The following is a 12,072-nucleotide window of genomic DNA, read 5'->3' as shown; positions in this document are numbered from 1 at the left end:
GTGTGTGTGTGTGTGTATTTTCGGGGTGTGTGAGTGTGTATTTTCGGGGTGTGTGTGTGTATTTTCGGGGTGTGTGTGAGTGTGTTTTCGGTGTGTGTGTGTGTTTTCGGGGTGTGTGAGTGTGTATTTTCGGGGTGTGTGTGTGTATTTTCGGGGTGTGTGTGAGTGTGTTTTCGGTGTGAGTGTGTGTTTTCGGGGTGTGTGAGTGTGTGTTTTCGGGGTGTGTGAGTGTGTATTTTCGGGGTGTGTGTGTGTATTTTCGGGGTGTGTGTGTGTATTTTCGGGGTGTGTGTGTGTGTTTTCGGGGTGTGTGAGTGTGTATTTTCGGGGTGTGTGTGAGTGTATTTTCGGGGTGTGTGTGAGTGTATTTTCGGGGTGTGTGTGTGTATTTTCGGGGTGTGTGTGTGTATTTTCGGGGTGTGTGTGTGTGTTTTCGGGGTGTGTGAGTGTGTATTTTCGGGGTGTGTGTGAGTGTATTTTCGGGGTGTGTGTGAGTGTATTTTCGGGGTGTGTGAGTGTGTATTTTCGGGGTGTGTGTGAGTGTATTTTCGGGGTGTGTGTGAGTGTATTTTCGGTGTGTGTGTGTGTTTTCGGGGTGTGTGAGTGTATTTTCGGGGTGTGTGTGAGTGTATTTTCGGGGTGTGTGTGAGTGTATTTTCGGGGTGTGTGAGTGTGTATTTTCGGGGTGTGTGTGAGTGTATTTTCGGGGTGTGTGTGAGTGTATTTTCGGGGTGTGTGAGTGTGTATTTTCGGGGTGTGTGTGAGTGTATTTTCGGGGTGTGTGAGTGTATTTTCGGGGTGTGTGTGTGTTTTCGGTGTGAGTGTGTATTTTCGGGGTGTGTGTGAGTGTATTTTCGGGGTGTGTGTGAGTGTATTTTCGGGGTGTGTGTGAGTGTATTTTCGGGGTGTGTGAGTGTGTATTTTCGGGGTGTGTGTGAGTGTATTTTCGGGGTGTGTGAGTGTGTATTTTCGGGGTGTGTGTGAGTGTATTTTCGGGGTGTGTGTGAGTGTATTTTCGGGGTGTGTGAGTGTGTATTTTCGGGGTGTGTGTGAGTGTATTTTCGGGGTGTGTGTGAGTGTATTTTCGGGGTGTGAGAGTGTATTTTCGGGGTGTGTGTGAGTGTATTTTCGGGGTGTGTGAGTGTATTTTCGGGGTGTGTGTGAGTGTATTTTCGGGGTGTGTGTGTGTATTTTCGGGGTGTGTGTGAGTGTATTTTCGGGGTGTGTGTGAGTGTATTTTCGGGGTGTGAGAGTGTATTTTCGGGGTGTGTGTGAGTGTATTTTCGGGGTGTGTGAGTGTATTTTCGGGGTGTGTGTGAGTGTATTTTCGGGGTGTGTGTGTGTGTTTTCGGGGTGTGTGTGAGTGTATTTTCGGGGTGTGTGAGTGTATTTTCGGGGTGTGTGTGAGTGTATTTTCGGGGTGTGTGTGAGTGTATTTTCGGGGTGTGTGTGTGTATTTTCGGGGTGTGTGTGTGTATTTTCGGGGTGTGTGGGGTTTGGCCCGGGACTGACCTCCCCACGGGCTGGAGCCCGGACTGAATGGAGAGCGGGGCATGTCCTCCCCTCCGGCTGCGAGTTCGAGCCTGGATTCCGGGATTGTGGTGTCACAGTGTCCGGGGGTCTGGAGCTCGGTCTGAGCTGACGGTTCCCTTCAAACTGCTACCGGTCATCCTATCGCCAACCGCCTTCAACTGCCCCCATTCCGGGTGCGATGTTGCCTGTGTGGCTGTGCTTTGGGCTTGTGGCCGTTCAGGCAATCCCAGCCCCTCCTGTGCTCCTGAAGTGTGAGTTTGGAGTGAGACACAGTGAGGACTCGGTGCTGAGATATACCTGCTTGTGGCAGAGCTCTGTAGAGCTGGCATACACATCCACTCCTGACACTGGCACCAGGGCTCCACCACCCACCCTCACATGGTTCATCAACCAGCGCAGAGTGGCCTCCGCTGTCCAGTGGTCAGGGAGACAGAACCTGAGCAGGGTGCCCCCAGACTCACCCATCACCCTGGTATACAGGTCTGCTTCCTGCCCCACCTGCCACTATCTGAATGTGACCATCTACACCACCAGGCTCAGGGCGCAATTCTTCGCTCTCCGCCCCAACCAAGTGCTGGTCAGGTTTCGGGACCTGGAGTTAGCCTGGTGTGCCAATCTCAACAGTTTAGTGTGGAACTACACGGTGACCTGCCCAGGTGGCACTCCCCACTCCACCACCCTGCCTAGTAGCCAGGTGAGCCAGATCCCCAGTGGAAGCTACCCGCCGGGCAAGGAGGTGGCATGCTCCCACGATTTCCATTACACAGTTAAGGTGCAGTATCCTGAGGTTGGCAGCTACTACTGTAACCTGGATCTCATTAATGGGAACCTCACCACTCTCAGCATCTCCCTCAAGGTGAAGCCAGTGCTGTTACACCTCCTCAGCACCCAGTCTGCGACCATCCAGCGCAGGGCGACGCTGATCATATCCTGGCAACTGTGGACCAACGGCGGCTTCCTCACCTATCAGCTGGCTGCCAGACCAGCTGGCCAGAGCAGCTGGACTTCCACCTTTCACCCCAATGCCATTGAGAGTAAGATCTGCCCCTGCACCTGGCCCCAGCTGAACGAGTGCATTACCCAGTTGCTGCTGAAGGTGGGCGGGATTTCTATCCGGACCTCCGCCACCACCATCACCTTTCACCAGGGGGCCGTGCTTTTCGTAAATCACGGGAGGCTCCTCTGGCTGAAGCCCAATGCCACGATGTCAGGAACAGCCTTCTACTACATCAGCTCGGACAACCAGCTCTACTATTCAAAGGTAGACACCCCTCCTGACAGCCATCGGCACTTCCTACTTCTCCAAGCTCCTGAAGTAAGCCACCTGTTTAAAATAGACTACACCAGCCCTAATGAGTATAATGTCACCATCCAACTCTACTTGAACCTAAAAGGAACTATTTACAATTCCTTAGAGGACATGAACGTCAGTCTCCCCCTCTTTAATAGTGGTCCTGTTGATATGGGGCTCCCGGTTAATGTGGTTTGGTTTATTCCCCTCCAGCACCCTGCCATGCAGTGTGCCTGGAGCTTTGAGCTGAATAATAGCACTGCGGTCCACTTGTATGATTTCAATCAGAAAGTTGAAGATGCACCGAGCTACATCCCGGAAGTCCAGCTGCCCTTTAATCCTAGGGAATATTCAGGCTTCCTGGCCAGGGTGACTTGTTCGACAGCTGGTGAGATGATTTTAAGTCTTAGGGCAAGTGTAGGTAATTACAGTACCACTTCCCAGGACTCCGTTCTGTTCTGTAACCTGCCTGAGTGCCACCTGCCTTTACCCACTATAGAACATCCACCTCCTCCTGACACCATCATCCGGAACACCAAGGGCTCCCCTCTCACTGTTTACGGGAATTCGGGTTTACACTGCAATAGTATCCTCTCGGTGACTATCTCCTGGATGATTTATGAAATTGCAGATATAGAAGCGCAACCAGACTGGAATCAGAGTGTGCCCCTCCCGCCTCATATTTGGACAAGCACTGCCACCCTGCATCTCCCTGCGTTCAGCTTGGACTATGGTTTCTATCTCTTTGTTCTCAATGTGACCATGTCCACGTCAGATCCCACTCTGCCGTACCTCAACAACTCATGTCAAGCCGTGGTCAAGGTGACTAAGAGTGAGCTGGTTGCGCGGATTGCTGGGGGCTCTTATAGGACTGTGAGCTTTGAGGACAGCATCACACTGGACGCTTCAATGAGCGCTGACCCTGATTCATCCATTCCACACCTTGGACTGAACTTCTTCTGGTACTGCACAAGGAAATTATCTGACTACATTACCATGACCCTCTCCAGAAACCAGTACTGCCACCCTGGCCACCCTGATCTCCAATGGATCTCTGCTATACCCGACACCTTGGTTATCCCATCACACATGCTAATCACCAAAAAGGACTTCTACTTCCGAGTTGTCATTGAGAAGGACACAAGAACCAGTTACTTTGACCAAACCATCTCGGTGTACTCTGGTTTTGTACCGCAGGTATTAATAACTTGCATTGAGAACTGCGAGACATCCCTGATACCAACAGATCGCTTCATCTTGAATGGGACTTGTTCCAATTGTCCGAGTTCCAGTGGGCTGAAGTACCATTGGAGCCTGCTTTCAGGGAGTGCTGTTTCTGAACTCATTATTGACTGGGTTTCTGATAGTTCTACAGGGAACTCTTTGTCTTACATGTCACTGAACCCCATGTCCTTTGTGCACTTGTCTAATGGATGGTATAATTTTGAACTGAGAGTAACCATTCCCAGTGGTGCCTATAGCCTCAACCGGTACCGCTTCTACCTTAATTCTCCTCCAAGAGCAGGACGTTGCGTTATAACCCCAAAAAAGGGCTGGGCCCTTCAGACAAAATTCACAATAGTATGTGTGAATTTCGAGGACAGTGATCTCCCCCTCAGTTATAAGGTGACTGCAAAAACCTTCTACCCAACTAGCAGTATCGACAGTCTGAAGAACGACTTGTTGGGTACAATTGTATATTTTGGATACAGTCCCAAGTCTCCACCCTTTCTCCTGCCAGTGGGCAGCATGTTCGGCCAGCACCTCCTGATTATTGCTGTCCAAGTGTTTGATAGCCATGATGCCTACACGCAGGTGAACCTGAGGGCCACAGTGTACGATCTCCCAGTTGACCTGGGCCAAAGGTCTCTGGCGGACCAACTGTCGGGCTTCATTGAAGGAGAGAAGGCACCTTTAACAACCCTGCTGCATGAGACAGATTATCTGAAAGCAAACCAGCTGCTCTACGAAGTTGCTGCTGAGCTGAATGGCAACAGTTTCATGGGTAGGGAAAAGGCCAAGGTCACTAAGCTACGTGAAACTCTTGTCAATGTCTCCACCAACATTCCGGTCACATCCCCCAAGCTTATCAATCAAATATCTGCCACGATCTTTGAAGCAGCACAGAAACCAGATGAAGTCAACCAACAAGCCCAGCGTCTTGCTGTCATCAAGCTACTGGAACTTTCTTCTGTTCTGCTGAACTACACCAGTGAAGATGTGATTCCCTCCGAAAGAACTGAGCAGTTGTCATGCAGCATTCTCACCGCAGCCTCCAATGTGATGGCTGCCTTTTCTTCCCAGTTCCCAGTACAAGGCACAGAGGAAGGCATCTCACTAACCACAGACCAAAAGAAGGTGGTAACTAACATCTTCCCCATCTTGAAAATTTTGACAGATGCCGTGTCTCACAGTAAAGTTCCAGGACAAAAAGATACCCTGTTGCAGACCAAGCAATGGGAAATAATTGTGAAGAAAGTTGAGAAACGCAAGCTCGAGGACTCCTATATTTCTGACCCAGATTGTACCAGCTGTATGTACCCAGTTTTGAAAAGCTTTGGTGAAGCCACCCAGCCAGTATCCTCTGTATTTTACAAGTTTGAACAGAATCCTTTACCATGGCTTGGGAAAGCATCACACATAGTTACAGATGTCAGTAGCTGCCACATGACCATCCAGGATCGCCTTGGAAGCTTGCACAACTTGATCCCCAAGCAAGTGGACTTTTTTATGGTCAGGAAGGACATTACGTCGACCCAACCCATCAGATTGGTCATCGACCCCGGAAGAAGTGATGTGGTCATAGGGCAGTTCACAATTGCGATGAACTCCACTTCAGCTCAAGAAGTCTTCCTCCAGCTATTTGTAGACCTGAACCCCATCTTCATGGTTAGCATTTACTCAGGGAACGGTACTAATAACCTAACCCAGAAACATACAGTCCCAGACTGCAATCCAAGACAGCCTGTAAACAAAGGCCACCATGTGCAGGACCCTTACATCATCAGGATTCCAACCAACCTCTTCCAGAAGAATGCAACTCACCCAACCAGCAGCAGATACATCACCGTCGCTGTTGAGACAGAGTACACGAGCCCTCAGCTGGTCATTTCGGCTGGGCTCAATATCTCTGTTTTCATTGCAAGCTGTTTGACTTTCAAAGGAAATTCTGACACTTGGAAATCTTCATCATGCACAATGGGTCCTTTTACAAACCTCAAGAGATTGCACTGTATCTGCGAGAGTTTTGGCAATCAGACCTTCAAGAGGGCTCTGAACGTGCAGATATCCTGGTTCCTGACTGGCAGTGTTTTGGTGTTGCCTGATACCATCGACCTGCTTGAAGCTGGACAACTGATTCACACCTTGCCGAGGAACCTAGTGACTCTGATTACAGTTCTGGTCATTTTTTTCATCTACTTCATACTGCTCTGGCGGTCATACAGAAAACGAGAAAGCGACAAGAAAAAGATTGTCATTCTTCTTGACAATGACCCCTGTGATGCTGCTTGCTACTTGGTGACCTTTTACACAGGGGGCCGTCTTGATGCTGGGACGACTGCAGATGTTTTTATGACCTTGATCGGCACATTGGCGGAGAGTGAAGTTCACCTTCTCCATCATCCAGACCATAAGACCTTCAGAAGAAACAGTGTGGACAGCTTCCTACTCAGTACCAAAGATGAACTCGGGGAGCTGCTGTTCATCCAAGTCTGGCACAATAATGTGGGACCCTCGCCTTCCTGGTACCTCAGCAGGGTGAAGGTGCAGAATGTGCTAACCAAGCAGACCTGGCATTTCTTCTGCCGGAAGTGGTTAGGGATCATGAAAGGAGATGGCTTGTTACACAGGATATTTCCCGTCACTGACCCTGATGCCCTACTGAAGAGGAAGGATGTATTCTTCATTGAAACATCCAGTAAGATTGAGAGAGAACACTTATGGTTCTCTGTCTTTGCCTACGATGTCAACCAGTCCTTCACCAGGATTCAGAGATTGTCCTGTTGTTTGACCATGCTGTTTTCCAGCTTGCTGCTTAACCTTATGCTGTTCCAAAAAAGGGAACTCGAAGATCATTTGCAAAGACTGCTGAGATCTTTGGTGATTGGGGTTGAAAGTGCGTTGGTGATGGTGCCAGTGGAAATTTTAATGTCCACTCTGTTTATATATGCACAGGAGAAAGATGCTTCTTTAACAGTAACAGGAGAAGGCACAGAGCCTGAACCAAACCAAGAAATTGATAGCAACTCACCTGAGAACCCTGACACAAAGCCAAATAGCTTGAGGGAGCGGTTGAAGGACTGGTATCAGACAGACGAACAGGCCAGTGAGGCCAAAGTGAGTCCCAAGGAAGTGGCAGAGACACCAGACGATGACCGTTACAATTTTTTATCCTATATCGCGGGTGCGGACAACATCCAGGATCCCTTGACAAAAAGGAAAGATAACTGTATCATCTCAGAATCTGTGGCAGATCAAATTAATAGTGAGGAAAGCATCGAGAAAGCGGGTGGAAAGAAGGTGGCACATGCAACTAAGCTGAAACCAATGGCATGGTTTCATCAGAATAGACCTGCAAAATACAAGAGACAAGGAAGACCTGCCAAACCCTCCAAAAATATAGGCCCAAGCAAGACACGTGTCATTCTGTCTCGGTGTCTCTTGTACTTGGCTTGGTGCCTTGTGTGCCTATTGTCAGCTGTGTCAGCAGTCTTCATCGTACTCTATGGGCTTTCCTATGGTGTCGAAACCTCCTGGCTGTGGCTTATGGCTTCTATAGTTTCTTTCAGCCAGAGTGTATTTCTGTTGCAGCCTCTGAAGATCATCGTCTTTGCTGCCATCTTTGCTTTAAGACGCAGGCGTCCCCGAGATCTAGACTGGTCCACAGGGATTCAGGTGTTGCAGGTTAGCACAGACGACCTTCCAAAGAACGACCCTGACTGCCTCCGGTCAGAGGTCCCGGTCAGGAAGCCGTACAGACCACTAGAAGGTGATGAATTAATATTGGCCAAGAAGAAAGTGACCCTCAGGTTTCAGGCCTTTATGTTTTGCAAGGGAATCCTGTTACACCTTGTTTTCCTTGGACTGCTTACGTACCTGGTGTGCTCCACAGATTACAACAACGCTTACTTTTACAACTGCATCATTGGGAACAAATTCTCGGAGAACCTGGAGCAGGTTAACACTATCCAAGAGCTCTACACATGGATGGACCTCACCTTCTTGCCCCTGATTCACGAGGATGCCAACCCTGCCTTTCTGTCTGACACCAGGTCCAGGATCCTGGGCCTGCCAAGAATGCGCCAGCTAAGATCTGAACTAGCATCGGTAGACTGTTTTTGGATGCCCAGTGCCCTGTCCACCTTTCTGAGCAAGCATCATTGCCGACCCTTGTTTAATATTAATCAACAGGACACCAAGAATTACAATGGCTCCTGGCAGCAGCCTATTGGAAGTGTGACAGTAAGAAACCCATTAGATTACACAGGTTGGGTGTATGAACCTATAGATTTCCCTTGGTTGTATCACTCACATGGGGCATATTACGTGTACCCACTGGGGGGCTACTCCCTTTACTTCTCCCCAACAAGCTTGCAAAGTTCAAGATTAAAACTATTGGCTCTCCAGAACGCAAGCTGGGTTGACAGGAGCACCTGGGCCATTATCATTGAAACCACCATTTATAACGCAAACGTTGACTTATTCACTTCCATCTCTCTGATTTTAGAGACAGTCCCTTTTGGTGTGATCAACAAGAAGTTGGTGGTGAAACCCTTCACCTTCAGGCTCTTTAATAGGGGCGAATCAAACTGGATCTTCCTTAGTGTCCTCATCATTATTTTTTTCATCCTATTTGTCATAGATGAGTGTCAGAAAATAAAACGGAAAGGTTACAGGTACTTCAAGAGACTCAAAAACATTTCCAGTTTGGTGATGACGGTGCTGCTGCTGGTGACCATAGTCCTTTACGTGGCCAAGTTTATCTTGTCACAGCAAATGCTAGAGTTCTACAAGAAAACCCCAAACACCTTCATTGCTTTTCATGTTATTGCCGCCTTCGATCAACTACTCAGGTTCAATGTTACATTCCTCATTTTTGTTGCCATACTGAAACTTCTCAGGTATGCACGGTTCCTTTACAATGTGCGCTTAGCTCAAAAGGCAATTGCTGTAAGCTCTCCTGCTATCTGCTCCCTAGCTGTAATAATGGGACTATATTCCCTTATTTTTATAGCTTTTGGCTACCTGCTGTTTGGTTCATTTGACGAGAATTTCAATTCCATGATCCATGCAACACAAACTGTTGTGTCCTACCACATAGGGGACTTTATCCAAACGGATTTTCCCTACAGCAAGATTATTGGTGGCATCTACCTAGCATCCTTTCTCTTTGTTATGCAGTGTATCCTGATAAACCTCTTGGAATCAGTGGTCATTCTGTCTTATGGAGAGATGAAACAGTTCATCCATGAGAAGCCATCCAAGGAGGCAGAGGTGGCCAACTTTGTAATGCAGGAAACCAGGCGTATCTGGTATGCATTGAGGAGAAAAACACCTCCAAAAGATGGGAAAAATATTCTGGCAAATTTGTTTTATGGACAAGGTTCTGAACGCACCTATGGGTTAAAGCAAAAGAACGTGAAAGGGAAGAGGATGAGCTACCTAGTTATCTGATTACTAATCCTTCCTAGTTATCTGATTATTAATCCTTCCTAGTTATCTGATTACTAATCCTTCCTAGTTATCTGATTACTAATCCTTCCTAGTTATCTGAAATTCAGACCTATGGTTAGAAACCTTCAAAAGAAGTGTAATCCTGAAAAAGAAAGAAAGGCTGGTAGGGTATTGCCCTTCGGTACAAAGTTCTGCTCAATGGGTGATTTATTATCAAGGTTTCCTTTTGATATGAGCTATTTTCCAATTGTATTCATGACAAAAAGCCAATTTCTGTTGAAGGCTGAATCTTGCACAATTGTAAGTGTTGTGTATGGCTTAGTGTGTCCAGATTTAATGATTAATTCTTTAAAGTGCAATGTGTAGTTCATTGGGTATGATATAGGATAATCACCACACACTCACATCTGTTCCAAAGGGTGAAAAACACTACAGTCAGATCAATGTGTGCAGGCTAAAAGTATAAGTAAGATTTATTTAGGTTAATTAATACACCAAAGTGAAATGATGCAGCTTCAAACATTTGTCTAATTTTCCCATAAAAGATGCAGTAGTCTCAAGTACTCACTATGGCATATTATCCCATGCTATATTAACCATCTGTATAATTATATTTATCCTAACCGCTCTCCTCACTCTGTAATTGACTCATTTAAATCAGTAATTCCTTGTCACTGAGACCCCAACATGAGGAAACGGTCAAAAACTCTTTGTACCCTTAATTTCTTTAGTCCTTTCTACCAAGTGGAATCAACCCCATATCTCAAATTTCCCCTTAAAACTACAGAATCCCATCCATGGCATCATCCTGATGATTCATCAATGTACATTCTCTATGGCCATAATGCAGTTTCTTTAACAGAACACCTGAGACTGCACACATTACTGTAACTGAAGCCTAACTTTTACAAATGTATAGTTACCTTGTTCTCTATCCTCTGATTTCTAAGGCTTTTCTTTGTATGCTTGTTAGGCTGTGAATGGGAAATAGTGCAGGTTCCAGAGAGTTAACAGAACTTTGTTTTTCTGATGGATTCAATGTGGTAATGTTAACTTTAGTCAATAAGTTAAGCAGGAGATATTACATCAGCAGCTCTCTATACACTCCAGTAGAAAAAGTAAGTTAATTGTGTGGCATTCATTGCAGTATAATCTACTTTACGTAATGGCAACACTTACAACCTCCCCAATGTTTGGAATGTGAGACACCTCAATATCTGATTGGTTGTTTTTTTATTAACAATAAAAATGCTGAACCAATGAGAAAGCTGGGACAAGGCTCTAACCTGAACCAATCAGAAAGATCATCCATTAACCTATAGTTAGATATTGACTTGGGACGCAGAAGAGGGCAAACGGTTAGACAGACAGGCAGATGGATCGATAGATGCATGGATGGACGGATGGACAGATAGATAGATGGATGGACAGATGGATGGATGGACAGATGGATGGATTGATGAATGGATGGATGGACAGATGGACGGATTGATGGATGGATGGACAGATGGACAGATGGACGGATTGATGGATGGATGGACAGATGGATGGATTGATGAATGGATGGATGGACAGATGGACGGATTGATGGATGGATGGACAGATGGACAGATGGACGGATTGATGGATGGATGGACAGATGGACGGATTGATGGATGGATGGACAGATGGACAGATGGACGGATTGATGGATGGATGGACAGATGGACAGATTGATGGATGGATGGATGGATAGACAGATGGATGGACAGACGGATGGCAGATGGACGGATGGACAGACAGATAGATGGATGGACAGATGGATGTATGGATGGACAGATGGATGGACAGATAGATGGACAGACAGATGGACAGATTGATGGATGGATGGACAGATTAATGTATGGATGGATGGATGGACAGATGGATGGACGGACGGACGGATGGACGGATTCCCATTGCAAACCAATAAGGCTTTTTAGGAGGTAACAATTATATAGCCCCCTGAAACACATTACACTACCCGGAGAGTATGTCCTGAGTTGTCAGACTGTAGTATACATTGCTATCATTAATATAGAAGGTGCACAAACCTACAGGTGCAAGAACAGTCTGCGAGGATAACACCAAATATCACTCCAGCTTCCCTCAATCCTAAACAGTGTTCAATATTGCAAAATGGTTCTGTGATGACCTGAACTAATTGTGAACTCGTGCTCCTTCAATGTCTGTTCTGCTCATGAAGCAAAATGTCAGAAACTCATAAAATAACACAATGTTATACTCTATCTTTTTTAATTAAAACTTGTATAACAATAACAAATAGTTTAAGTTAATTTGTTTGTGAGGTTGGTACCAGGATGAAACAATGAGAAAATACCAGGAGAAGCAATGTGCACAAAAGACTGGGAGAGGCAAATAGGACAAGAGTAAAGAATAGTTCAGAAATGGGAGGGAGCAGATGGGGGCAAATGTGGTGATCTAAGGAGGGAAAGGAATTTCTGAAATGTGTACAAGAGAACAGCCCTGATTAGGGTTTCTCCAGTCTAATGCGGAAGGAGGCAGTTCTGGATCTGATTGCTGGGAATAAAGAG

The 12,072-nt window shown here is 46.5% G+C and overlaps 1 protein-coding gene across 1 annotated transcript; it reads left to right on the top strand.

The window, feature by feature from the left end:
* The first annotated feature begins 1,711 nt into the window (after positions 1–1,711).
* LOC144696804 (polycystin family receptor for egg jelly-like) lies at positions 1,712–9,499 on the top strand. Its single transcript, XM_078568551.1, has one exon. It carries the CDS (start codon positions 1,712–1,714, stop codon positions 9,497–9,499), a length of 7,788 nt encoding a protein of 2,595 aa, XP_078424677.1.
* The last annotated feature ends 2,573 nt before the right edge of the window (positions 9,500–12,072 follow it).

This window comes from Cetorhinus maximus, chromosome 22 (assembly GCF_964194155.1).
Source record: "Cetorhinus maximus chromosome 22, sCetMax3.hap1.1, whole genome shotgun sequence".
NCBI classification, from domain to species: Eukaryota; Metazoa; Chordata; class Chondrichthyes; order Lamniformes; family Cetorhinidae; genus Cetorhinus; species Cetorhinus maximus.
Note: the sequence above shows the minus strand (reverse complement) of the source record. Positions and strands in the feature narration are given on the sequence as shown.

Coding starts and splice junctions, on each gene's coding strand:
- LOC144696804 (XM_078568551.1), top strand. CDS start 1,712: ATGTTGCCTGTGTGGCTGTGCTTTGGGCTTGTGGCCGTTCAGGCAATC.